This window comes from Linepithema humile, chromosome 5 (genome assembly GCF_040581485.1).
Source record: "Linepithema humile isolate Giens D197 chromosome 5, Lhum_UNIL_v1.0, whole genome shotgun sequence".
In the NCBI taxonomy this organism is placed as follows: Eukaryota; Metazoa; Arthropoda; class Insecta; order Hymenoptera; family Formicidae; genus Linepithema; species Linepithema humile.
In genome coordinates, this window is record NC_090132.1 from 7,691,447 (window position 1) to 7,718,907 (window position 27,461).

Genomic DNA, 27,461 nt, shown 5'->3' on the forward strand with positions numbered 1-27,461 from the left:
CTTTCAGACGCACTTCTCGAGGACCTGCAGACAAGCGTCTCGAGAAGTGCCACTCCTAGTCGAGACAGAACGCACTCACCCCAAGTTATCGAATATCGAGTGCCTGCCAATTCCACCAGGGTGATATCCGAGGGCAGGTGAGGAAACGAAAGTCTTCAAGTCATGATAATGCGAAATAATTTTGTTTTGTGTTCAATAATATTCTATAATATATATGAAAAATTATTTACATTCAAATTTATTGTCCAGGCCGATGTCTCCAACTCGTTCGAAGGTGACAACCACTGAAAAATTTGTTAGTAGCGGTCCAACCGGCACGACAAGCGGTATTCCAGGACTAGAATTTCTCGACGCGGAGCTGCAAAATGTGAGTCTCCAAACTGAAAAGAAATAATATTCTACAGAAATCTTATATACTTAGCATTCAGCAATCTATTCGTGCAATTAAAAGCGTTGTAACTTTATTTTGGGCAAAAATATTTTGTGAATTGTGCTTTGCGAAGCGGATCGAGCATAATATCAGATTTTCGAAATTTTATTTTTGGCAAACTATTGTACAGATAAATCTCCGAAAAGTTTTACAATTACGGTACTTTTCATTACTGTTGTATTGTTGAGTACGTCTCATTTGTTATCAACGTAGTCACTTATCAAGGAAATAAACGTCCTCAATTACTTGAAAGATCATAAAACGGATAAAAATTAAATCTAAAGCAATATGAGTTATAGTATCTCTTTTTTCACGCTTTTAAGAGTGGATATTAGCCTGGGGATAAAATCGAGAAACAGGGAAGAACGATAATCTCAACACGGATGAAATTGCGTGGACGCCCGACGGTGCTGGTTCTTGCACAAAAAAATGCGCACTGTGATTAATGCATGCAAGAAACTAGTTTCACATACCATCATGCGCCCTTACCGAGATTACTGAATGTGCTGTTGCACAGAAAATGATGATTTTGATCATCTGACGTTAATTGAGTGTGGCTACTTGATAGTAATAATAAAAATTCTCGATAACCGGCTTAAACGAGCAAGAAATAAAAGTTCGAGTGACATAAATTATGTTATTGAATCAACATACAGTTCATAAAATTGTCGTAAAAATTATTAGAAAAGATCTTCATTTTACTTTAATTGATTTAAAATTATATGACAAAAAAATGGATCAGTAAAAAATCAATAGAAAATCGATAATATCGATTAGCGAATTATATCGTGAATCTCTCATATTTATCAAAGATTGTTATTAATAGACAATCTGCAATACTTGATTCTCGTGCTACGCAAATTAAGTACAGAAGATTGTTAGATGCGGAGTAATCATTTCCATATTAACACCCGCCGGGTTTTATGCGTCCCGCCGGACGCAGCAGTTCCAATTATGCAGCACGCAGATTGCATCGTTCATATGTTTGCCCGAGGGGCAAGTACCGATGGAACGATGCGAATGCTTAATGCTGTTCTTTCGCAGCATTAGAGAGACCGCGAGAAATAAAGTGAGATCATTTTTATACTTGAAATCAAAGGAAGTAATCATCGCACCTCGTCGCATTTTCGAGCGTAGATCTAACGTGAAATAAAAACAGATTCGTGGATCGTGTAATTTCACTATAACGGTTGTCCATACGGCTAACTAGGCTCATCGGGAGAAGCCAAATCACGATCGTCTGATAGCGGCAATTATGCCGCTCCTTACCTTTCGCATTCATCCGTTGCTCTTTGGCCTTCAACTTCGACAAATACTTTAGTAAATGGACAGAATAAAATGCTGATATAAACTTTAAATTTTTATGACACTATAAAAATTAGTAAAGATATTGAAAATAAATCAAATCTAAAACAACTAGTATAATTAATTTATTACACGTGATTGTATGTGTATAAACCTTTCGTGATAATTATAAAAAATACGATTTGACAAGTGTACGATTGGGCGTGACTCTTCTTTCTCTTAAACGCTTGTAATTTACTGACAAGAACAATGAAATATTTCTTGTGCGTTCTTTGGGCCGATCTTGCATTCTAGAAAGAGAGAAAAAATAAAGAAATGCATCAAAACGATTACTTCCCGATAAAAGTGTTTCAGGACAGTCTTGTAATTGTAGTAATATTGTTACCATTTTACACGATATATTAGACATTAGAAAATCATGGAGAGGCATAGGATCACTCTTGCGTGTAACTGAGGCTGCGGTAATTGCAGCGTTCGCCGATCGTACGGCTTGATCCGACGTTCAATGAAAATAAATTGGTTTGCTCGGACTCCTTGCATTAGCCGGATATAACTTCGAGCTAACGGGCTCTAAGATCTTTAAACGACGCTGCCTATCATCATCTGGAACGCAGGAATGTGATGTAGTGAAATAATCTATAAAGTTCCCACATGTATATTATTCATATATTTTTTATAGAGATATTTTTTATAATTCAATCGTACAAAAGTAATGCAATGCGCGTATAGATTGTATGTTTAAAAATTGCTAAAAAAATAAAATTGTTCGTGATATTTTACTTCACAGCTGCACTTTGCAGCTGAAACAATCAGCGGCCGTGAGTCGTTCTACGGAATTCACATGTTGTTACGGATCCGCCCATGCTTCACACGTGGGACAGTCGTAATCAGAGTCTTATAAGGAGAGTCCGGTGCTGACACTGCCCACGCGTTGCTCGCACTAATTTGTTACGATTGGATCGATGCCGCGTACAAAAACGGATGACCTGAATGCCTATGTATATGATGTGAGCTTCTGCCTCGAGATATATATTTTCTTTTTGCATTTGCAGGTCCAACCCGGTCAAAGTAAAACGATAGCGTACAAGCAAGTGTCTTATCAGTACAACAAGGACTTGGACGGAAAACCAGGTGAGAAAATCATTAATACTTGCATTATATTATAAATTTTAGATAACATATATATAAATTATATAAATTTATATATTAAATTAAATTAATACTATATAGTAATTAATATTTAATTAAATTTATATATTAAAATTAAATTATAAATTAAAAATTTAGTTTTGTAAATTAGAAATTAAATTATTCATGAATAGCTATGCTATAGTATATGTAGTATTGCTGTTTATGTACTACGCTATGCGGTCCCGTAGAGTAACGTATTATCGTTGTATCAAAGATCGGATTCCTTGAATTACCGAGACAGGTAACACCTCGGTCGCGCTGCGGGGTCGCGGCGAATAGCACGGACGTGAAGCGATCATGGAAGGTAAGAGAGCCGGTTACTCATGTCGCACCTTTTAAGGCGTGTGACGGCCTTGCTGGTTTACGGTTAATTGATAATGAAAAAAAATCAAGACAGAGAGAGAGAGAGAGAGAGAGAGAGAGAGAGAGAAAGAGAGAAGAGCAGATCAGATTTTCACGCTATTTTGCGCTAAGGGCGATGCATCTTCAGCGCGATTCTAGTTTTATCGCGCGAAAATTATTGGCAAGATCGCATGGAGAACATGAATATCGCACGTTCTTGAAAGAGAATGAACAGAAGGTAAAGTTCGATAAAAAAAAATCCTCTTTAATTTTCATAAAACTTATTAAAAATTTTCAAACGTATATACTTTGGAATAATTTTTTATAATTTTTTATTCATCTTCACTGTAAGCACATTGAAGCACATTGAAGACGAGGAAGCTTTCCCTGTGTGTCTCTGTATTTGGCAGGGACGACAGCGTACGGTCGTAGCTCATGTTCTTTGCGGTCACGCGTAACACACAAGTGTAGCCATATTAGGGCCGTTTATAGCAGAAGACTGACCCGATTTCCTCGTATCTCCGTTGCTCTCCCAAAAGAAAGAAGGGACGGTAAGAGAGAAGGATCGCGGAGGAAGTAGAGATAGTAAAAGACAGACGCAAGCTACGACTGCTGGAAGAGCAAGGACCGTTGGTCAACGGTTTAGCAATTGAGGGTATTCGTAGGCCACAGTTGTGCGGACAATTGCTGGCGCGGACCAGCCAATAAAAATCATTGTTAAAATAGTTGGCATTATGATTTTATGAATCTCGTGAGATCGAAATCAATAATATAAATCACCGTCACATAGCGCTTTATTTTCTTCAGCATGAATTGAAATTGATAGTTATTTAAAATGAACTTTATTACGTTGTTCTTCCGAGTATTATTACGCTTTTGATAATCGCCATGATAGCATACTATGATTTATTGTTTCAGATTCGTGGACCATATCAGAAAGCAAACAGCCTCTCACTGGCGCGCCCTTGATGTTAGTACATAGTTCTGTATCATAAGTCTCAAAATATCACCGGTTTTCTGAATGAATGCCAGACAACTCGTTCTATTTCTCACTAAAATAGAAATTCATACTTTGTCATCGTTTTTAATTCATGTATTCGAAGACAGTTTATTAATTTAATTTTTATAGAATAATTATATATAATACAATTTTTTAGAATAATTAGATATTATTCTTTTTATTACGAATGAATCATTTTTATATTAATTATGTTATAAATATAAAAATAATTGATAAAAATCTATTAATGTAAAATTGTAAAATGGCTTAGAATGTTAAAATGTATATTTTATTCAATTTTAGACACTGGAAAGCAGCATGTACAATATTCTAGTTTTTATCAATGTTAAATTATTAGTAATTATTTTTATAAATGCAAAAATTATGAAATATATAAACATAAAAAAATTCATACTTTGCAGTGAGGACATCCATGAAAGATCTTACGAAGAGACTAAAAATCCAATGACCTATTCGTTTCAAAGCCCAATATCAGAACCGATTATTAAAAAATCAGCGGTTAACAGAGAACTGGTGAGTAATTTTGTTATTGATATTGATTAAAACTGTATTATTAACATTAATAATACAATCATATGTATTTAGGTCTACAGCGACAGCTCCACGTCTCGCTCGAAACAAACTTCCCCTTTGCCAGGGACTCAAAGGGATGTCAAATACATTCACGAAACTAGTATGTAATTTACAAAATTATACAAAATTTCAATTATATTTCTAATCTTATCATTCAGAATAAACATCGATGATCTTCCGTTTTTCAAGGTACGAACGCTCCTCAAGAGTACAAAACCATCGAGTACGTACCGGTCCAGTCGCCAACTCCAGCGATACCGATCAATCTGGCGCCCGGTCCGAACACAAAGGTAACCACCACGATCAAGACGTACACCTACGAGCTACCGGGAGCGCCGGGGACGTATCTACCAGGTGGCAATGTGCCAGGGAACGTTGTGCTGCCCGGCGATCATACGATCACGTATACCTTGCCAAGAACCAGCGGCACCTCCACTACAGACAAAACAGTCACCTACCAGGTGACAGAGAATGCACCGGGAGGTACACCAAGATACAGCAGCCCGTCAACCGATGTCACCGAGAAGACCACAACCTTTCACAAGGAGGCAAAATTCTATCGCGAAGATTATCTTGGAGGCGGTACACCGACGCAGTCTTATCGCACTGGTCCACCGCCGACAAATCTGGAAACAAAAACTACCGTGACCGAGAAGTATTACCAGGCCGACGGTAATTATCCTAATGGCCACGGTCCGAGCGATCGTCCGGATTATTCTGGAAGCACTGTCATATACCAAAATCAAGCACCCACCGTTGAGCACACCAGGACCGTTAATCGGATCGAGGAATACAGACCTGGTAGATCGCCGTCCAGCGGACGTTATCCGCCTGATAAACCGGACCCCCCGATCAGGACGCACTATTACTCGCAGCAGGGTACACCGCCGCAATCTAATACAACGATCTACAAGTTCTCGAATACTACGACAACAGTACCGCCGAACAAAAACGCAGACGATCATGAGGTTCTTCTGCCGAGACCATTTCCAACTAGTGTTCAAGTGTATTCGGCGAAGCCAACCACCAATGGCGAAGGACCACCGACAAAACTGGAGGATCTTATGGCTTCGTTCTCTGACTCTGAGGTAAAAGTAATAATATATGCATTATTGGTGCGATAAGGATTCCATATACATATCGTTTCATTTGTTCAGCGAGAAGTATTAGAAGATATAGACAAGCAAGAACGCCGGTATAAAAAAGAAGCGCCAGCCAAGAAGAAGGAAGTTGATTTTCTTCCGCATACGCCACCGAAAGTCAAAAGCAAGAATGTGGCTGGACCACCGGTCTATTATCCTCCTGGCTCGGCGGAATTCACCAGAAAGGAGGAAGCTAGCGCAGCCGCGTCACAATCTAGTGTAAGTCATTTTTCAATGAAATTTAAATATATAGAACTCTAATTCAAGACGAAACACCCGTTTATCTCTGAAACAGTTTTCTCGACTGAATTAATTATAAATTTTTCAGGGAGGATGGCAAAAGGCTAGCGGAAAATACGAATACGAAGCTTCTAGCAAAAGCAAAACCAAAACCAGCAAAGGTGGTGCTGTTGTTCCAGTTTGTCTGCCGTTATGCTGCGCATTGCCATGTGTCATTATGTAACTTATTCTTGCATTAATATATTATATAATCAAGCACATAACGCGATTTAATGTCACGATACAATCAAAAAGAAACATAGCCTGAGGAACTTTAAGAGATCAAATTAAAGAAAGTATAAATGCAAAAATATGCAATTGATGTTGGGTCATGCTATACACTTCGTATTTTTTTCTCTTCAAGATTTGAACATACACATATATATCGTTTGAAATGCGAGAAGTGCAGCTAAAAGAAATCTATATATATATATGTGTGTTAACATTTAACACACGAATGATCATTTATATAACATTAAATGAGTAATCAAAATAAATCATACTGTCATATATGTTATAAAAGAGAACATTGTTAATATGCTTCGTTAATGTATTTATAGATGAACAAAAATACTTATTTCTCTGAGCTATTTATTTTATCTTTATTGTTATAAGTATCGTCTTTCAGACAAATTAAGATTTTTTAAAATATGCTGCAATATGACATACATTAAAACTAAATCCTTAATACGAAATATCATATGTAATGTTTCTGTAAATTTCTCAAGTTTATTATTGCACATTTATAAACAAACTAAATAATAAAATTAATTAATAGTCTCCATATAATAAAATATCTTAATAAATTAGAATTCTTGTTCATAAATATACTTTTGTACTTTTATTTATATCGCCTGCTGTTCTGCAAATGTGAATTGTACATTGGTGTACAATTGATTACTTAAATCAAATAATAAAATTAATGTTTATATTTTGCAAAATAGTAAATCTGTTATAATTAATAAATAAATAATTAATGTTATTTTTTTAGGTATTCTGAATTTACACATATATACAAATCATCTTGTAATTAAATACCTCTTTAGAAAGTGACTTGTTAAAAATATATAAAAGCGCAAATCATGACATAAAATATTGTAACAAATAGGATATGTTTCTTAATTATACTATATTACCGTGAATTATGGTGCTATAATAATTTTAGTATATAAAGAAATATGTAAGTGGAAAAATATCACTGCAAACACAATCATGCACATTGCATTGTATGTGGATACAAATAACTCTATTCTGTTTAATTGTAATAAATGGTTATATTAACTATCATCAAACAAGCTGGTGTTTCATCCTTTTCAAGACTTGTAAAAATTATGTCATGTTGTAACATATATAATATGTGTGCATATGTGTTAATATATGATAATACGAGGTTGCACTTTAATAAATTTGCTGATGTTTCTAAAGAATATTTTTTCTTTCATGCGCTTTATCCATATTTTTTCCATGAAAAGTCTTAATAAAAATAAATTGCATACACTATGGCCACGCAGAATATAGTATCCTGAAAACAACATGCAATTAGCTCAGAAAAAATAAATAGAAATGAAATATCCAAAGATTATATGAAAAACAGTTATAAAATTTCTCTTTCTTACATTGATAAAACTATCGTAAGCATATGTATCAGCTTCTGCATCCCAAATGCATCTTGTACCTACTTTTACACCAGCACCATGCTGTTGGCCCAAAACCACATTGACAATATATTTATATCTTTTAAACTGTAATTCTGTAAATATCAAAATATGAATATTATATAATTACGCACTATAGCACTTTACAATAATAATTAATATGAAATTAAATTATGTGAACATGTCTAGAAATATAAGCATTACCTTTTATTTTTCTTTCAATAATATCTGCTATATCTTTGGTCCACTGAGCAGCTGCCTGAGCATCGTATGACTTTGTGGCAAGTTGATCAAACAATACATCATGTATTATCTCTTTTGCGCTTAGAGGTTTAAACCTGTGTTAAAAATATTTTAATTTTAATATTATCAAATTGCATTGTAAAAAACTATCAGCTACATCAATCAGTTTTATATTAACATAAAAATGAATTGTTTTATCTTATAATTATTTAACTAGTTTTCTCAATACTTGCAAAACTTACACAAATGTTAGATAAATCGACTTACTTTTCATATAGATGTGGCCGAATTTGATACACTGGTTGCTGACTTGCTTCCTCAACATCTTCGAGAACTTCCAAATTTACATCCTTTCTTTCCTCCTCCTGCGCTATATCCGCTGTTTCTTGCACCGGGTTATGTTTTGTAGATATTCGCTTTGCTTCTGCCATTTATAATTGATTTTACTTATTAACTCTTGTCAAATCTCTCTTGTCAATCACCATACTATTGATGTTATAGTTATCCGTTCGAAATTGTTTACCAACAAAGCACCATTAGCAACGCATAACGATATACATATATTATTATTATATACACTTATGTATATATCAGCTGATCACAGAGCATTTTTAACCAAGATTCAAACCATTTTTAACCAAGATTCAAACCATTTTTAGCCAAGACTCAAACCATTTTTTAGCTAAGACTCAAACCATTTGGCTGGATAAAATTTTTTACATGTACGTGACTTGTGCATAGTGCAGTATTCCCTCCACTTATGCTACCTGCTGTTTGCGTCTCAAATCTGGTATCACTGAGATAGTGACTTATTTCCACAGTCTACGAAACAAATAGTCAAGGGTTTACTTAAAAAAATCTTCAGTATCCTAAAAAAGTGTTCTTGAAGAAAATATCAGAATTTTACATATTAGAGGTAAACGAAGTTGAATAGTGGATGTTGACAAGTACAATATATAACATAATGAATAATCACAGTATATGTTACATGTAATTTTTGATATTATTGTTATATATGTAGAAGGCATATTCTAAGACTTCACAAAGATTACAAACATTATTAATGAAAATTTGACAAAAATATAGCTTTAGAAACAAATATTGTTGACTTAAGTACTAATAAAGAAGTAACACTGTATTTTTGACATGACTACATCTAGTGGAGTGAATAAACTAGTAAAATCAAAAACAACATAATTACAACTTGATATTACATATCATTTATAATTATATATCATATATGTTATGGCTTAATTTTGTTATTTGTGCAGGGAATATCTTGAGAAAATTACTACAAAACAGATATAAACAATCCAAAATATGACTGCTGACTGTACCAGTGATGTTTATTCACCGCAAAAAACTATAGATAATTATATCAATGTCATATCTTGTATTAATTCACAGTGCAAGAAAATTGCAAGATTGTGAAAAGAATTATGATTTGAAGATGAATAATCTTGAAACATTGGTGTCTTGTTTAAAGGAAGAAATATATTGGATGATCCTGTACAAACTGTATGCATAAAGATGTTATCACCATACAATTTATATGGTATGTATTGTTTTGAGATATACTTATAAAGTAGATAAATAAAAAAAAAATTAATATATTCAACTTTGAATAATTATAGAGAAATTGTACGTGTATTTAATTTATTAAAATCCAGATAAGGTTGTGGCAGAAGGAAAGAATGAACGCAGTAGTTGACCTCGGTCTTTGTCTATATACAAAGTCTTTCGTTTTACCATTATTTCATGTTCAAGATTGCCTCTTGCCTTGACTAATTCTGCTTGAGATTCCTCAGCATGTTTTAATTCTGCCAATATAGTAGAGGTGCGTTCTTCAAGAGATTTTACTTCTTCAATAAGGCTAAAAATAAGTTTTTTTATTTATTTGTTGCTTATATTTGCTAATAATACATTAATATTTGATAAGTAATTTTTTTTTTTAGTGACTTACGCAAATTGAGGTGTATCTCGACAACTTTCAACATTGCATCGATTCATTCTATTATCCAATCTTGTTTGTGCTAATTTCATGGCATTATTCAACCCTTTTGTGGAAACTCGTAATTCCTGAATCAGTTTTTCTGTGCTTGCCAATTCATCCAAGCACTAAAAGTAAATATTTTTTAGTTTTTTTTGTTTTTCCATTGTTATGTATGTTTTGCATGTTTTGTTATATTTTTATCTTACACGAAGTAATTCCGTTTCTAATTGCCGAAGACAATCTTGTGTAAGTTTCACGTTTTCTGCGAGTGCAATGTCAACATGTGTTGCTTGATTACGTAAATCTTTAATGGAATTAACATATATTCTGTTCAAAGTTGATCTAAGGTTGATTGATTTTTGTCTAGCAGTCTCGGCGGCAGCTAGTGTTTCTTGCGTAAAGTTCTCATAACTCGTAGGAGTTGATTGACTAATGCAAAAAAGGGAAAAAGAAAAAAAATGTAGATTATATAAACTGTTTACATCATAAGCTTGAAACTAAAAGCGAAATCATATTCCTAGCAAAAATCAACAGTTACACTGATTTATCCATATGTTATTACTGCTTATTATTATCGCTACTTCTTATGTTGATTAAAAGTTTTCCTTTTACAGAGTTCTTTTATTAGCTCAGCATATATAAAATGATGCAGCAAACTCACTCGGCCGGAAATCTCGTAGCTCCAGCTTTCCATAACAGAAGTGGAGAATCATTTGATAAATTCACACATACGGAATCTATATTGTAAGTATGAATTTTATCAGACCAATCACTTTCCATCCGCGCTTTGACAGTTTTTAATTCGACCATTTGTATCTCAATTTGCTGATGAGTTTTATTTAGCAAATCTCGTACTTTAGAACAAAGAGCTATTTCCTGAAATTGTAACTCGAACTGAGACGTAAAGAGATAATTAACAATATTGTATTGATAAATTAATCGGAAATAAACCTTCGTAAGTTGCTCTTCGACATCATCACGAACAAGATCTGATTCCAAACGAGAAGAACGTAATTGGAGAAATTCACTTGCAATAGATGTAGGTATGGTTAATATCGACAAAGATCGCTCTACACGACGATGTTCAGCCTCCAACAATCTTATCTCTTCCACGATGATAGTAATCGCATATTCTAATTCTGCCTTCCAACGATATACTACTTTGGCCCGTGTCTTTAAATGTTCCGTAGTCTCTAATTGCGATTTATCGGCTTCTGCATACATTTGGCTCACGCATTGTTTTGCGTTAGTGGCTGTGATTCTAGAGAAAGTACACTCAGATAATAAATATTTAACTTTTAATACTTTTGGTTTTGGCTATAAACAGTGTGAAATTTGTGCTTTTTAAAAATTACAGATTACAAGTTATTTGAAAAAATATAATTCTCCAAATAATTGCGATTTATATATCACACAGCATTCGTGTCGAATTACGTACTGAGCATCACAGATTTTCTCATTTGAGTGCTGAAAGATACTCAAATTATGCGCTCGCCATTCACTCGGTCCATAGCGAGTGATGGAATATCGATCTGCAACAGGTCTCAAACCTGTAATCCCACTTTTTAAAGAACGGGTTACTCTGCCCGTTGCCCAAGGACCAGGCGATTCCATTGAGTCTTCAGGCTTTGGCGGATATTCATCTTCGAGCTGAGGAAAGTAGGGTGGAGGTTTTTCGACATTATCTCCGCAATCATTTCTGTGTTCCATCGCAGGGCATAATTGCGTGTCCTACTTCAAAATTTGTGGAGGATAAAAATCGATTGCATAGAATGATATAAAGTGTGAGAGTAAAAAATTTGTACAGATAAATAGTACTTGATTTAGATTGTTTTCTATTAGTTCTATAGTGCAGTATAGTTTTTTTAAGATTTGAACTTTATACATTAATTGGACATAGCGTTGGTAAAATAATCTAAAAACAACTTACCGCAGCTTGTTGTAAATCATTCTGTGTGGTTTCAACTGTACAATCATGTTCACAAAGAGACATTTTATCAAATAGAATCACAAAATTAAATACAGTTAAACACACATTACAATACGAACGTATATTAGTTTGCTACAACTTGAATTTTAAAAGTACACTTGAATATATAAGGTATATTTGACTTGCACGTTCGTGAACAGTAAAATATATATTTCCGTGATTTAAGCAGTTGCCCGTAGATATGCTACGGAAACCTGGTGTATTGATTTAATACACGGGAAGAATGAATCGTTTCATTTCCTTGTATAATGGGATACTTGGGGTGATATTTTCAAATTTCAACCTATTCTATTCCTTTCTGTCAAGGTTATGATTTTTTCAAAAAGACACGCAAAGTGACTAACTTCGAGATATTTATATATCTGTCGCGGTTAATCAAGCGATAATGCACTTCGCATTTGCAAATAAACGTAAATACCTTGGAATAGATATTAAAAAGTACAATAATTGACTAATTTTAATTCATAATAACATAACTTTGCTTTGCAATAGAATATATCACTTCTATCGACAATTTCGTTAATAATAGACTATCTACAACAGTTGAGACAAATTTTCAAGCATAAAAAGTAATTAATATTAATAAATTATTAAGAAAGGAGGGAGGGATATATGAAGTATTTTTAGAAATATTTGAAGTACATTTTGGAAATTACTAAATAACTTTTATATATAATTGCACAAACATCATGTTGATTAAGCTAATTATTGACAAATAATGTATTTAAAAAATTCTTATAGCAAAATTTTATCAAGCAAAATTTTGTTATCGCAAATAAAATAGCTTTTATTTTGTTGGATACAAAATATTCTTGATATAAAGTTCTCAGGCAGTAAAGTTAAAAAATTTCCATGACTACGTAATATGTTATTAATACAAAATGATATAAAATTACGTATCGATTAAATGTTTATTAAAAGATAATGTTGCTATTCACGTAAATTCTTTTAGACGACTTGTATACGAAAATATTGATGACCTAACGTTATCCTATCAAACCTGGGGCATGCGCGAAGATTCCCCATCCCAAACATCTTTTTACCAACACAGAGATTGCACCGAGTTGGATTGATTTGTAATCTTGTTACTTAATATCTATTTTCTTGATAACTTCAAGTGTGTGATAAAGACCTGAGAGTTCATAATTCTGAAAGATATAATTTAGTAATTTTCGGTAATTAGCAATTGTGATGTGATTAAATAGCAGATAATTTAAGAGAAGGCAGAGCTAACTACTACGATTACTAGCTCTATTATACCAAAATAGATTCATGAATCTTTTAGGAATAGTAGGGAGAACTTGAGTATAGTGTCATAGAAATTCTCTGTACATAGAAACTCTCTGTATAGAATAATTATTTGTTGTATGCAAACTGTGTATCATTCTAATTATAGATCAATTTCTCACAATTTAATTAATAAATGAATATTATATTGCAGGACTGAGAAAAATTGTGAGACAACGAAGAAGCATCTACTTTCCTGGAATTTGAGAAGTATAATTGACATATATGCAACTAGTTACAAGAAAAATATAAATAAAACGTAAGGTAATAGAAAAAAAAATTTTTTTTTTTAAATAAAAATAACGAAAATTATAAATAGTTCGTTCTATTTAAATACATTTGCAAAGCAAAATTTACTGAATGTTGTTTGTGCACTTGTTTGTGCAATATCTCAACTTTGTGAATATTTACTATGTTAAATTAACATTTTGGATTTTAATATAATGATGTAATTTTGTCCAAACAGTTAGTTACATATCTGAATTATATATCTGAGAAAGATACATAGAGGGGCGCTTATCATATGTCAGAAATAATCTCTTAATAAACCTTGATAGTAGGGACGACGGTTGGATATAACGCTGCTCAATTCTGAGGCATTTATTTGTTGACCGTTGCCGAGTGCGGACGTTGCTGAGAAGATGGCAAAGCAAGTGCAAATCAAGTACACTCAGGTAAATAAAATACAAGGATATTACTTTAAAGAAAATACATAACGATATTATCTTTTAATTGAATATATAAAATACTAGTAAAATTAAAATTAAAATGCAAGGGAACAATAGAATTTGACAATATTTCATCTTATTGTAATTTTTTAATTTTTCTGCGAGTTATATTCACCTCGTTATTCACATTATATACTGTTTATAGCTTTTCATTGACAATGAATTTGTGGATGCTGTAAGCGGCCGTAAATTTTCCACAGTAAATCCTTCCAATGGTAAAGTCATCGCTGAGATCGCTGAAGGAGACAAGGTAAAATTTAGAAACATTCAGTGAAAAAATGTTTAATCGATATAGATTAAAAAATTAATATTGCTCAAGAAACTATTTTCAGCTTTTTAATGACAAAAGTGACTTGCTTGATTTCAAGTACCATAAAATAGATAATCAAAGATATTTTCTAATAATCTATAATCTATAAAAATTACATTATTTAATATCTACAGTATGTTCACAGATGTGTTAACATATTAGAGCTATATGTATTTTTCTTTGATTTTTATTTTTATGTTGATATAATGATATAATGATACACTGATATTCATATAATATTCTTTTATCTCGGAATTTCTTTACTTCATTTAACAGCTATAAAAGATGAAACATGTGAATCATATGTATAAAGACAGAATGAAAAGATTCCACACTTCATATGATAAATGAAAGTAAATAGAAGTAAATCACTTGTGTCGAAATTAAAATAAAATTGTTTTCAACACTTTAACAAGGTCAATTTATTTCAATCTATATATTTTATGTATATAATTCAATGTATATAATTCATAATCAGTTTTAAAATCTCTTGAATTTCTGCTATGAATTAATATGTGTGTTTAAAATTATAAAACGTAATTTATACATACAGAACAAGGATGATAACCGTTTGCGCTTATATAATTGTGCATATTGGTTATATTATTACTAAAATCGTATTTCCTTTTCTAATGGTTAATAAAATATTCATAAATTTGCATTTACACAACATGCTTGTACATACCGAATTGATATTAAATGTAGTTTTATTTAATGATTTATGTGGTCTTACAAAACAATGGGAGAAAAAATTAAATAAGAAATTACTTTCTATAGTTTAAGAGTAAATTTTTTTTCTTTTTAGGCCGATGTAGACAAAGCAGTGGAGGCTGCTAAACGTGCCTTTAATAGAAATTCGAAATGGCGTAAAATGAATCCGTACATCCGTGGGCAACTGATGCATAAGGTAAAATTGTTCAACTGAGTTTGTCTTGGTTAATGTAAATATTTGTATGTTAAATAGAAGTACAGTTTGCAGATCTTGTTACGCGTGATTTAGAGTATATTGCAACTCTCGAAACTCTTGATAATGGAAAAACTTATGCAAGTGCTGTTGAAGATGTACAAGCATCTGTCGCTACTCTCCGTTATTACGCGGGCTGGTGTGATAAAATACAGGGGAGCACTATTCCAACAGGTAATTGTTTTTCATTTTCATTTGTTTTTCAAACTCTTGTTATTCATGGAGAATTATCTCTGTATGTGCATATTTGTGATTAGAAAAGATAATGTCATTTTTATCATTTTATTTATACCTTTATCATCTTTTCACATAGATTATATACGTCATGAATTATCTCTGTATGTGTATTTTTGTGACTATAAAAGATAATATAATTTTTATCATTTTGTTTGTACTTTTATTATCTTTTCATATAAATTATTGACATTATAAATTATCATTAAATTATACGTGAGAGTAGATAGTATTGTTTTATTACGTTTTACACATTAATTATTATTTTTTAGTTTATTTATTTGATAGATAAAATATGAGTTATAAATTAAATGACGATAAGCAAATTTATTTATGTTTTAAATAGGCGATACCAGTGTTACATTCACGCGAAAAGAACCAGTTGGCGTTGTGGGACAAATCATTCCTTGGAATTATCCTTTCTTGATGTTAGTTTGGAAATGGGGTCCTGCTTTGGCTACTGGATGCACTTTGGTATTAAAGCCAGCAGAGCAAACTCCTTTGTCCGCACTTTATGCAGCCGCTCTTGCTAAGGAGGCAGGATTTCCAGCAGGTGTCGTAAATATTATTCCAGGCTATGGTCCAACTGCTGGCGCAGCTATTGCTGAGCATCCAGAAATTAATAAAGTTGCTTTTACTGGATCCACCGAGGTATATTCATTGAAATAAATACTTATTAAATACAATCATACATAATCAATATAAATAAATTATATTTCTTGTAGGTCGGACATGCCGTAATGGCAGCTTCTGCTAAGAGCAATCTTAAGCGTGTCAGTCTCGAATTAGGTGGCAAAAGCCCTCTCGTTATTTTTGATGATGCTGATGGTACGTTGCTGTAAGAGTGATTTTGCACCTTTATTTAATCGTATCATTATTTGATCAATTATATCTTAATTTATTTGTGTTATTAATATTTATAGTGAAGGAAGCTGCAGGAATCGCGCACAATGCGATATTTGGAAATCATGGACAAAATTGTTGCGCGGGATCGCGTACATTTGTACACTCTAAGATATATGATGAATTTGTAAAGCAGGCTAAACAACTGGCGCTTAATAGAAAAGTGGGAGATCCATTCGATTCCAAAACGGACCAAGGCCCACAGATTGACCAAGAGATGTTAGACAAAGTTATTGGCTTAATCAATTCGGGCAAACAGCAGGGTGCTGTTGTGCAAGCTGGTGGAATTCGCCATGGTGATACTGGATACTTCGTACAGCCTACAGTTTTTTCTAACGTAACCGACGAAATGAAAATTGCCAAAGAAGAAATTTTTGGTCCGGTGCAAGCAATTTTGAAATTTGATACTATGGATGAAGTAATTGAGCGTGCTAATCGCACTAATTACGGTCTTGCTTCTGGTGTAATTACTAAAAACATTAATAAAGCTTTGGAATTTGCCCAAGCTGTAGAGGCGGGCAGTGTATGGTAAGTATAGATAACTTCATGAAGCCTACATAATAATAATTTATCATATGGTCATATGTAATTATATTATGTTAATAATTTCCAGGGTAAATTGTTATGATGCTGTCACACCCCAAACACCATTTGGTGGATTTAAACAATCTGGCATAGGACGCGAACTGTAAGTTATAACTAATTAAGCTGTATTGATGTTTTAACAGTGTATTATATTACGTCCATTATTTTTTTCAGAGGAGAAGAAGGTTTGAACGAATATCTTGAGATCAAAACGGTTTCTATCAATGTCACAAAATCAAATTAATATTTGTTATATCTCAAGATTATACATGAAACCTCAAGATTATATTTGATCTGAATTTCTATGCTTACAAATGTTTTGTACATGAAACTTTTGTAACTGACTTGTAATAAAATGATATATGCAATAATTTATTGGAATAATATTAACCTGAGAAAATTAAAAACACAATATATGCCATATATAAATAATATACATAATATATGTTGAGAAATTTAAATAAATGTAACATAATATGTAAGATTCTCTTTTTCTGTATCTGTTTCTCTTGCTTTATTTTTTTCTTTAAAAAGAAGGAAATAAAAAAAATCATGTCTTAAGTTTCCACAAGTATTATACATTTATTCTATTGTGAATATCGAAATTTTTTTTTGTAAACTCTTATTTTGATATATATAAGGATAGATATATTTTACCTTCATGTAACACTTTTGTACAATTAACTATAACATGCGAGTCACTTATTAGAGTCACTCATCAGCATCATCTGGTAGTATGCCTAATTCTTCATCTGTCCACTTGGATGGGTCTGGATATGGAAATTCTCCCTATATATAAAAAATATAACAAAACAGTTGTATAATAACAGAAAATTATGCAGAAACAAATCTTATATGTAAAATTATTTGATACTTACAACAATATGGCCAAAGTCATGCCAGAAATGCCATAACACCCACCACCACAATATGCCACCAAAAATTTCAGCCCCAATTACCCATTTTTTTTCTTCTGGTGGAACTTCACGATAAGATCCATGATAATGGCTAATAATAAAACACATTAATAGATTACAGCAAATATTAAAAGATAAGATCTATTATATAGCAAAAAGCTATTTTTATATAAATTATGTTAACATGTGTAAAAATTATTCACACACAACAGGTACATACCATTACAAATGATTAAACAATATAAGTTTTCATAAATTTTTTCATGCGAGCAAAATAGCATAAACATATAACAATATAAAATATATTTTGCATATAATAATATAAGATGCACTTATTTGTTCTTATTTAACATATGTTTTAAAGAATAATAAAACACTACACAACATAACCTATAACAATGAGTTACATAATAACTTTACTTACTCATGACTTAATCTAACAGGCCTCAAATTTGTTGCAGCAACTTTGTTTTGACTACTTCTATAGGCAATTTTTAATAAACCGAGTCCTCGTGAAGTTATCATTGTTGAAAATAAAGTCTTACTTTCCCATGAAACTTGTATCAAACTTAACCAAGTTTGATACAACTTGACATTACTGTTGCTGCACACTGCGCATGATGCAGAAGACATCAAGTTTGATCTTTTTATATGCACTACATTACACTTTTTACACCCAAAACTAAGAGCATATCCATACAACATGAATAAGTATAACATATGCATAAGAATATGAATAATACATAAGACTAATTAACTAATTCAATAATCATATAAAATAAAGAATTATAATTAAATATCCATTTTAATTATTTTAACATATATTAAATAAAAAATTAAACTTTATTTTTGTTTTTATAATTATAATATTGCTTTTTGATAAATTACGAATAACGTTCAATCTCGTTCAAATGTGCCAATAAGCAAGTAAGCCACATTCAAACCACTCTGAGTTTTCCGCAATTCTGTCGTAAAAGAATATCGCGCACGAAAACTTCCGTGAATGTTTTTCGTAAGCAGTCTGGTGTTTGTCGTGATTCTTTACGTGCCGGATGTAATCGCGGACTTAAACCAGACAGTCTGTTTCGTGCACATGAATTCAATCAAAGCTGTTATGTGCTGCAGGTCATTTTCTCGTCAAAGTTCAATAACGATGCAAGGGTGTGTGATTATTGTCAGGTACATATATATCTTTATTGTATAATAAATTGCAATGATTAAATGATTTTATTTAGAATATTGATTGACAATTCCGCCCATTTCAGAAAGATATACTGAAAAGTATTAAATTTTTTAAAATTACATTCTGCAAATTTATTGGTTAAGTACTTCGATTGAGTTTCGATGTATGTAGCTAGTATCGCAATTAATTTCAGAACATACCGTGGCGTCAGTAGTGTCGCATTCAAACCGTTTCGCGTTTTTCGCGATTATTGTCGTAAAAGTATTTCGCGCATGAAAGATTTCCGCGGATATTTTTCGTATAAAGTCCGCTATTTGTTATGATTCTTTGCGTGTTGTATGTAATCACGATTCCGAAGCTGATGGTCCCTTTAGTGCACATGAATTCGATCAAAGCCGTCATCATATGTTGCAGGTCATTTTGTCATCAAAGTACAACGGTGGTGCAAGGAGTGTGAGATTGTTGTCAAGTACGTATATATCTTTATTGTATAATAAATTGCGATAATTAAATGATTTTGTTTAGAATATTGATTGGCAATTCCGCCAATTTCAGAAAGATGTGCTGAAAGGTATTAAATTTTTTAAAATTACATTATGCAAATTTATTGGTTAATGCTTCGATCGCGTTTCGATGTATGTGTCCAGTATCAAAATTAATTTCTGAACACACCGCGGCGTCAGTAGTGTCGCATTCAAACCGTTTCGCGTTTCCCGCGATTATTGTCGTAAAAGTATCTCGTGCATGAAAGATTTCCGCGGATATTTTTCGTATAAAGTCCGCTATTTGTTATGATTCTTTACGTGTTGTGTGTAATTGCGATTCCGAAGCTGACGGTTCTTTTCGTGCACATGAATTCGATCAAAGCCGTCATCGTATGTTGCAGGTCATTTTCTCTTCAAAGTACAACGGCGGTGCAAGGAAGGTATTGTCAAGTACGTATATATCTTTATTGTATCATAAATTGCGATAATTAAATGATTTTATTTAAAATATTGATTGGCAATTCCGCCAATTTCAAAAAGATGTGCTGAAAAGTATTAAATTTTAAAAAATTACATTATACAAATTTATTGGTTAAATGCTTCGATCGCATTTCGATGTATGTATCTAGTACCATAATTAATTTCAGAACATACCGCGGCGTCAGTAGTGTCGCATTCAACCCGTTTCGCGTTTCCCGCGATTATTGTCGTAAAAGTATCTCGCGCATGAAAGATTTCCGCGGATATTTTTCGTATAAAGTCCGCTATTTGTTATGATTCTTTGCGTGTTGTATGTAATCACGATTTCGAAGCTGACGGTCCCTTTAGTGCACATGAATTCGATCAAAGCCGTCGTATGTTGCAGATCATTTTCTCATCAAAGTACAACGGCGGTGCAAGGAGTATAAGATTGTTGTCAAGTACGTATATATCTTTATTGTATAATAAATTGCGATAATTAAATGATTTTGTTTGAAATATTGATTGGTAATTCCGCCAATTTCAAAAAGACGTGCTGAAAGATATTAAATTTTTTTAAATTACATTATGCAAATTTATTAGTTAATGCTTCGATCACGTTTCGATGTATGTGTCCAGTATCATAATTAATTTCAGAACATACCGCTGCGTCAGTAGTGTCGCATTCAAACCGTTTCGCATTTCCCGCGATTATTGTCGTAAAAGTATCTCGCGCATAAAAGATTTCCGCGGATATTTTTCGTATAAAGTCCGATATTTGTCGTGATTCTTTACGTATCGTGTGTAATTGCGATTTTTAAGTTGACGGTTCGTTTTGTGCACATGAAGTTGATCAAAACCGTATCATTGTATCACTATATCATTGTTTTATTGTATATTGCAGGTTATATTCTTATCAAAGTACAACGACGGAGCAAGGAGCGTGATCATTATCAAGTATCAAGCAATTACGATTTTGAAATTGGTAATCTGCTTGGAGCGCTGAAAATCGATTAAAGCCGTCGTCCCATAGAGCAGGTTATTTCCTTGCCAAAGTACAACAATGGTGCCAAAGAGTGCTAGATCATTGCCAAGTACGTACCTATATATTTTGTAATATGCTGCTGATTGAATTATTTTGTTTTATGTAATGATAATGCAATCCTATCAGTTTCTAAAATTATGTGCTGAAATATATTAAATTGTATCAGAGTTATATCTGAACATTTTATTTGTTGAGTTAATTTGTATAATTATTGTTTATATATTTATTATATTATCGTCAGCCATATTTCTTAACTCTAATATAATTATGGTTTTTTTTTTATTTACAATAATATATTTTTTATATTTGTGATGTGTAAGGTGTTGTTTTTTAATTTTTGAGAATTTTATGATATAATATTATTTCTTATATTTACTATTATTGAAATCTTTCTATTTATGTTAGCAATTGCTTATTTTTTATTGTTTAATGTTTTTTTAAATTATTTTTGCTTGTGTTGATTTTGCCAATATTTGTTGTTGCATATATTTTGTATTGTCATTAGTGTATATACTGTCTTTTCTATGCATTTTTAATATTTATATATTATTTATTGTCATCACTGAATTTAGATTGAGTTGGTGTAGAAATTTAAAATTTAAAAATTTAAAAAGTTTAAATAGATTAGCAGTTGTATGTAATAGATAAGTAATAGATGAATGAATATTTTTGTATCATTATTTTGCAGTTTTTGTATTTGATAAAAGCGAATTAGAATAAACTAATTGATATTTAATGTCTAGAATACTTTTAAAAAAACATTTAAGAATAATTTTAAGTTGAGATATTATTTATGATTATGATACATTGTACTACATTATAAGAACAAAAAAATTTAACTGTTTGTTAATTTTTCTTTAGACTTATCTAAAAAATTATGTGTTTAAACTGCAAATTTGATTAAAATTGTACTCAGAGGAGTGTTATAGTAGAGTGTTAAATAGAAAGAGTAATTTAGAATATTCAAAGATTTAAAAATAAATAAAAAAATATATCAAATATTGAAAAGTTTATCGATACTATTATTGATAGTGTCAAAAAAGTATATCGAATATTTGTTTTTATTGAGTGTTAAAACACTTATGTTAGATATCTTTTTTTTTACTAAGAATATTTCAACGTTAATTGAATGTTTATTATAATATAAATTTACAATTATGTAATTATTGATTACAGATTATAATCGCTACATGATATTCGCTGCATAATTTGGCTGCATTATTTTTACTGCATAATCTTAGCCGCATGATCTTTGCCGCATAATCTTCGCCGCATAATCTCTGCCACATAATCTTTGCTAGAAAATAACATCGGTGACAACAATTGAGAGAATGGTAACAGGGAGATTGGTAACATTCTCGTGAGTACATACATATTATTTACATAACTGAAACCGTGCAAGCAGAATGACGCATGTTCTTTCATTTTAATATGTACAATTCCCAAAGTAATATATTTTATACCGGGATAAATTATATTTTCGAGATAACGTATTTAAGCGGTAAAAAAACTGCAGGGTCGTCCTTTTCTTTCCGTTTTTTTTTTTACGAGATTAATTTACGGCAGCTTAACATTCGACGGAAGTCGTAGAAGTATATCAGCCGCGGAATGTTCGCCATTATTCGCGGTATGACTGAAGCTCGGGGAGCGAAGGTACGCTCTAGTATGTTAGGGGAGCGTCGTGGCTCTCGTTGCTATTGGCCGAGCAGACACTTTTACAAGCTGCAGTAAGGCATTTGGTCCCCGGTAGCAACCCTCCTGAGACTTACCTCGCATTGGTGTTTTAGCCATAACGTGACCCCCGGTCGTATCTAATAATATGTTTTATAGAGGCCGTCGTCCAGTATCTTTCTTCGACGAATGAACTCTTAACCGTAGATACGAAACACCCGTGTAACCCGGAACAAAATTATTTTCACAGAGAAATACATAGAATAAAATAGTATAAATTTCAGTTAATGAAACATTATTGTGTCTTTTTAATGGAAGAAAAGATAAAAAAATAATACTATTTCATATAAAACTTTTTATAATATTATGTAATATGTTATAACATCCGTGAGCTTATCTATCAATCTGCTTGTGCTATATTTGCTTTCAGTTATTGTAATACATTTGTTGAGACATGTACTGCTGACGGTACATGATTTATATAAAAAATTATATCTTGTTACAAGTTATATATTCATGTGATTTATATATGTGATATTGAATATTATGGTTACTTCTAAAACACTTATTTATATGGTGATATGCAAGCACAAATTAATTTAATTATTTTCATGATTAGTTTTGTGGATTTTTCACATTATCTTATTTCACTGAAATATTAAAGATGATAAAAATATAATTAAATTAAACAAAATCAGTATTATATAAATTTAAAGAAATATGTATGTTTATTTTTATGATGAAATCTAATTTTTTTATTTTATTTACGTATAACAATATAGATAATAATATAATAATTTTTTTTATATTTTGTTAAGAAAGATTTAATTTCTAATTTATAAACATTATGCTTCTAATGATTGTAGAAATTAGATATGAAATAAATTATTCTGTATGACATAAAAAGGACTAATATAAATGATATAATTCTGACTTAATAATATATTTCAATTTTTGATAAAAGGAATTTAGGAAATTATATTTTATTATAAAAAATATATTATGCAACTTTAAAGAAGAATTAAGATTTGAAAGTAATACACATGTTAGAAATATATCATTTATATCAGATTTTCTTATCTCATACAAATTATTTCATTTTACACTGCTCTTCTGCAATTATTATGAACAGAATTTTTATAAATTAGAAATTAATTCTCTTTCAACAAAAACGTCAGAGAAAATTATTATTTTTATTATTATTTGTATTATTATGCATAAAACAAGATAAGGAAATTAAATTGTTTATCAGAGAATAAACATTTATATTTTTACATCGTACATTATATACTGTATTAGCTAATTGGGAGTCAGCTTAGTGAATCTGTTGAAATATTAATTTTTGAGTTATAAGCAATTTTTTGCGAATAATTAATAAAGTCCTAAATAATATCAGTAATATAGAACTCAGTAATAAACTTAGTAAGAAAAAAATCAGTAATATAACAGTAATATAAAACAAATATAATATAAAACGTGAATTAAAACTTCTACACCATTTTCAAGCAATTTAACTGTTGGAAATACTTTTTGGAGATCTATAATTTTATATGATTGTTAGGAAAAAGAAACCTTTTTATTATATTAACATTTATTAACATTTTTATTATATAGACATGATATTTTATATAAACCCATGTATAATATTTATTTATTTATTTTATCGGATAACGTTCACAATGTTTACAATAGATTTTAGACCAAAGATTATATAATTTACATTGCAATGCATTTTAATATGAACAATTAGAACTTTGACTGCAATTGATTGGCCAAATTCATGGCCGAAACGTTTGACTATATTGTATTAAACATTTAATTTAAGCACTTACAATCAGATTTACTGTGATTATTTTAGGTCTTTCTTTTTTTGTGTTTTTCTACTCTCTATACATTTTTTTTATACATTAAATTTTTTCAGAGATAAAATTTATTTTAACAGAATTTAAATTTAAATCTTTGCTTCAAAAACATCCTGCAAACATCCGGTTAAAATTTAAGAATTAAAGTTTTATTAAAACATGTTTTATTAAAACATTTGAAAATAATATATAGAATTAGAAAAAATGATAAATATAGTTTAATTTAAGTTTATTTATTTGATTCTTTAAAATTAAGTTTGTGTGTGCAGAGAGTTGCATATAACTTGAAAGTTAATATCTGGACATATTTATTAAGATTAAATATCTTAATTAACCATAGAATCTATCATTAAAAGAATATTGAATATTTTGAAATCTTGTGTATTTTATATAATATTAACCAATAATATGTGCATAATATATGCACACTGTACTCAATTTAAAAAGAACTTATTAGATGAGATTTTGATTAGATTTATATATTAGTTTTTGAACATCTATTTTTTCCTTTATCGAATTTTATATATGTATTAATATAATATTCTTTCTGATGTTATTGTAATGCAAATGTATTTATAGGTAAATTTTGTGCGCATAATCAGTGCTATAAAATATATTTGTTTCGTCGTAATATAGCAAAATGTGCGTCGGGAGTGTCGTTGATACCGGAAGTGTCGTGATAGTTTCGCGCGAGTACGAAACGCCGTATTCTAGCGAATCTAAAGACGAACGCATTTCGACGAATGATACGATGAATATTGGGATACGATCGAATCTTTTTCGAGAGAGGCATGTTTCTCGACTTTGGGCTCGGCTCGGGGGAGGAAAGGATCGATTTTTATCATAGGATCCCGACTGGGGCCTTCCAGTGTCAGACGTGTCATATGATGCATGATGCATGATGCATGATTATCGCGGTGTTTTTTGCATGCTCAAAAAAGTTGTGAAGTTACTAATGCATGATAGTAATTTCGAAATCATATGAATCACAGCATAGAAGTCAGCATGTTTTGGCTTAAGTCCGTTGGTATTGGTGCCGAAATACTGTTGAGATACCCGGTATCCGATTGATCCCATGACTAATTGAACCTTACCTTCTTCGAGTTTATGCCCTCTGTTTTGAAATAATCGTACCCCAATTGTTAAGTGCGGTCGTCTGAAACGCGGACGGAATTCGCGCGTAACGTCGCATCTTGGACAATTCGGTTCGATTCGCTTGCGACGTCGGAAGTGCCGTTTAAAAAAGTAAGTCGCGCGATTTTCGTATTCGGGTACGCGCGCGAGCAATGCGTGCGTCGCGAACGCATGTGTCTTGAAAGTGATGTGAGTGTCTCGTTGAGAGGAGGAGGAAATTTAAGAAACATCGAGCGATAGCAGAGAAACAACATGGTAAGTAATTTATCCTAAAAAATGTATTTTTGTAGTGAAGAGAGGCTATATATATTATAAAATCATGTGAACTTATCAAGTGATGAGTACCTTTAGCTGGATGGTATATTTGCTCATTCAAATTTTTGCAAATACTTTAGTACAGTCATTATATTTTAACGAAATTGTAAATAATATCGTAAGTATATATTTTGATAAGTGTTTTATTAAAAGCCGATCAAATGACATTTATGAAAACTGTGTTTAAAAAAAAGGAAAATTAAATTTCACGTTTGTGTATTAATTCAAGTATAAGTCCGAATTTTTGCATTTTTTCTTGTATAAGATACTGTTGTCTATAATACTTTGTCTTCGAAAACATTACAGTTAATATTTTTTAGTGTTTTTACGAATTTCTCATTAACTCTATTATTAATCAAGTTTGATTTGTACCAAAATTATGATAATAAATATTCATAGAGAGATTACTAGATAAAGATTATTTTCAATTATTCTGGCGATGACTGTACGCATATGATTTAACCGCATTTGCACGCTGTTTGCATAGAGCAAGTATCCCATGATCGGCTACGTGCACATTGGCGCGACGTGTCAGCGCATTGCTCGATTGTTAATTCATAATTTTAGCATCGCCATTTCGGCGAGTGTTTACACCATCACAATGATCTTCGTTTGGGGAGGGAAAATTTATTGACGATCCGCGTTTACGAGGCCGTTCGGCGGTTTTCCGCATACGGTTCTCGCAGATTAAGAAAAGAGCGGGCTAAGTTGCACCCCTTTACGACCGCGTAAACTGCATTGGATTGCAAATTCTCAAGCACATAATAACGGTCTCATCGTCATCGTCGTCTTCGCGGCGGGTCCTGTAGATTAGATGGCTCGTTCGATAGGCGATACGAGAAGTATGTCGGCTCGTATTCCCGTTACCCATGAGTCACCCCTCTTTCGCTGGGGACACACCCTATTTCGCTCACCCCTTCTTGCTAGAAAACGAATATTCCAGAAGGGAGAGTGTTTCCATGGATACCTAGCCGGCCATCTTTTTCATGGGGCGTGGGGATGTGATAAACCGGGGGGAAAATCCGATAAATTAACCGCTGCCATGTGACGTACTTCGTTCTAATATGGTGGCACAATTCCGCGATATACGTAGAAATATTCGTCTAAAATATGATATTTTTAAATGTAAATTACTCTTTTATTAAGTTATTTTTTTCTCTAAACATAGATCTAAATTTTTCTAAATTGTTTATACAAATTTAAAGAAATAACTAA

At 31.8% G+C, this 27,461-nt stretch overlaps 5 protein-coding genes and 1 long non-coding RNA gene across 13 annotated transcripts in view; 3 read left to right on the forward strand and 3 right to left on the reverse strand.

Annotated features, from left to right (window-relative positions):
* Positions 1-7,710, forward strand: part of LOC105674464 (uncharacterized) — a 42,215-nt gene extending 34,505 nt beyond the window's left edge. For both annotated transcript variants that reach the window (XM_012370794.2, XM_012370785.2), the window contains exons 3-11: positions 8-137; positions 250-367; positions 2,788-2,866; positions 4,187-4,238; positions 4,691-4,802; positions 4,875-4,962; positions 5,052-5,950; positions 6,020-6,223; positions 6,333-7,710. In XM_012370794.2, the coding sequence (XP_012226217.1) occupies positions 8-137; positions 250-367; positions 2,788-2,866; positions 4,187-4,238; positions 4,691-4,802; positions 4,875-4,962; positions 5,052-5,950; positions 6,020-6,223; positions 6,333-6,467 (1,817 nt within the window). In that variant the 3' untranslated portion in view covers positions 6,468-7,710. The remainder of the gene's footprint in view (positions 1-7; positions 138-249; positions 368-2,787; positions 2,867-4,186; positions 4,239-4,690; positions 4,803-4,874; positions 4,963-5,051; positions 5,951-6,019; positions 6,224-6,332) is intronic.
* LOC136999889 (dynein light chain Tctex-type protein 2B-like) lies at positions 1,845-8,812 on the reverse strand. Of its 3 annotated transcripts, XR_010890161.1 has the most exons (5): positions 8,449-8,812; positions 8,143-8,276; positions 7,963-8,033; positions 2,121-2,338; positions 1,845-2,025 (listed from the first exon to the last, which is right to left on the reverse strand). XR_010890161.1 is itself a non-coding variant. In XM_067354830.1 (4 exons), exons 1-4 carry the CDS (start codon positions 8,610-8,612, stop codon positions 7,758-7,760), a joined length of 417 nt encoding a protein of 138 aa, XP_067210931.1. In that variant the 5' UTR covers positions 8,613-8,812; the 3' UTR covers positions 7,508-7,757. The 3 variants fall into 3 exon arrangements, 2 of the variants coding, with proteins under 2 accessions (XP_067210931.1, XP_067210930.1); XM_067354830.1 differs by lacking the exons at positions 1,845-2,025; positions 2,121-2,338 and adding an exon at positions 7,508-7,805; XM_067354829.1 differs by lacking the exons at positions 1,845-2,025; positions 2,121-2,338 and adding an exon at positions 7,508-7,805 and having other exon boundaries at positions 7,900-8,033.
* An 843-nt stretch (positions 8,813-9,655) lies between these two features.
* Positions 9,656-12,646, reverse strand: Tektin-A (Tektin A). Of its 2 annotated transcripts, XM_012370909.2 has the most exons (7): positions 12,105-12,645; positions 11,613-11,905; positions 11,126-11,435; positions 10,836-11,050; positions 10,381-10,603; positions 10,145-10,299; positions 9,656-10,054 (listed from the first exon to the last, which is right to left on the reverse strand). In XM_012370909.2, the coding sequence occupies exons 1-7, from the start codon at positions 12,165-12,167 to the stop codon at positions 9,841-9,843; spliced, it is 1,473 nt and encodes a 490-aa protein (XP_012226332.2). In that variant the 5' UTR covers positions 12,168-12,645; the 3' UTR covers positions 9,656-9,840. The 2 variants fall into 2 exon arrangements, with proteins under 2 accessions (XP_012226332.2, XP_067210904.1); XM_067354803.1 differs by having other exon boundaries at positions 10,836-11,435; positions 12,105-12,646.
* LOC105674482 (retinaldehyde dehydrogenase 3) lies at positions 10,789-17,546 on the forward strand. 4 transcript variants are annotated; one of them, XM_012370820.2, is made up of 11 exons: positions 10,789-10,918; positions 13,606-13,715; positions 14,009-14,125; positions 14,325-14,429; positions 15,295-15,396; positions 15,462-15,627; positions 16,034-16,338; positions 16,413-16,515; positions 16,611-17,118; positions 17,204-17,278; positions 17,350-17,546. In XM_012370820.2, exons 3-11 carry the CDS (start codon positions 14,093-14,095, stop codon positions 17,417-17,419), a joined length of 1,467 nt encoding a protein of 488 aa, XP_012226243.1. In that variant the 5' UTR covers positions 10,789-10,918; positions 13,606-13,715; positions 14,009-14,092; the 3' UTR covers positions 17,420-17,546. The 4 variants fall into 4 exon arrangements, with proteins under 4 accessions (XP_012226243.1, XP_012226260.1, XP_067210910.1 ...); XM_012370837.2 differs by having other exon boundaries at positions 13,606-13,710; XM_067354809.1 differs by lacking the exon at positions 10,789-10,918 and adding an exon at positions 13,320-13,339.
* Positions 17,547-17,732: 186 nt separating this feature from the next.
* On the reverse strand, positions 17,733-18,726 carry LOC105674514 (uncharacterized). Its single transcript, XM_012370881.2, has 3 exons — positions 18,517-18,726; positions 18,054-18,183; positions 17,733-17,964 (listed from the first exon to the last, which is right to left on the reverse strand). Exons 1-3 carry the CDS (start codon positions 18,723-18,725, stop codon positions 17,887-17,889), a joined length of 417 nt encoding a protein of 138 aa, XP_012226304.2. The 5' UTR covers position 18,726; the 3' UTR covers positions 17,733-17,886.
* Positions 18,727-18,859: 133 nt separating this feature from the next.
* Positions 18,860-22,588, forward strand: LOC105674641 (uncharacterized). Its single transcript, XR_010890169.1, has 6 exons — positions 18,860-19,271; positions 19,690-19,744; positions 20,162-20,210; positions 20,626-20,680; positions 21,124-21,313; positions 22,441-22,588. It is a non-coding gene; the product is annotated as an uncharacterized lncRNA (long non-coding RNA).
* Positions 22,589-27,461: the final 4,873 nt, after the last annotated feature.

Excerpts from the sequence above, each read along its gene's own strand:
- LOC136999889 (XM_067354829.1), bottom strand. The coding sequence starts at position 8,612 with ATGGCAGAAGCAAAGCGAATATCTACAAAACATAACCCGGTGCAAGAA. Across the intron at positions 8,034-8,142 it reads TATTGAAAGAAAAATAAAAG|AATTACAGTTTAAAAGATAT; the intron begins GTAATGCTTATA and ends TGATATTTACAG. Across the intron at positions 7,806-7,899 it reads CTTACGATAGTTTTATCAAT|GATACTATATTCTGCGTGGC; the intron begins GTAAGAAAGAGA and ends TGTTGTTTTCAG.
- Tektin-A (XM_067354803.1), bottom strand. The coding sequence starts at position 12,167 with ATGTCTCTTTGTGAACATGATTGTACAGTTGAAACCACACAGAATGAT. Across the intron at positions 11,436-11,612 it reads GAGAAAATCTGTGATGCTCA|AATCACAGCCACTAACGCAA; the intron begins GTACGTAATTCG and ends TACTTTCTCTAG. Across the intron at positions 10,604-10,835 it reads GCTACGAGATTTCCGGCCGA|TCAATCAACTCCTACGAGTT; the intron begins GTGAGTTTGCTG and ends TTTTTGCATTAG.
- LOC105674482 (XM_012370820.2), top strand. The coding sequence starts at position 14,093 with ATGGCAAAGCAAGTGCAAATCAAGTACACTCAG. Across the intron at positions 15,397-15,461 it reads GTGGGCAACTGATGCATAAG|TTTGCAGATCTTGTTACGCG; the intron begins GTAAAATTGTTC and ends ATAGAAGTACAG. Across the intron at positions 17,119-17,203 it reads GTAGAGGCGGGCAGTGTATG|GGTAAATTGTTATGATGCTG; the intron begins GTAAGTATAGAT and ends AATAATTTCCAG.
- LOC105674514 (XM_012370881.2), bottom strand. The coding sequence starts at position 18,725 with ATGTCTTCTGCATCATGCGCAGTGTGCAGCAACAGTAATGTCAAGTTG. Across the intron at positions 18,184-18,516 it reads CCTGTTAGATTAAGTCATGA|CCATTATCATGGATCTTATC; the intron begins GTAAGTAAAGTT and ends TTTTATTATTAG. Across the intron at positions 17,965-18,053 it reads ATGACTTTGGCCATATTGTT|GGAGAATTTCCATATCCAGA; the intron begins GTAAGTATCAAA and ends TTTTATATATAG.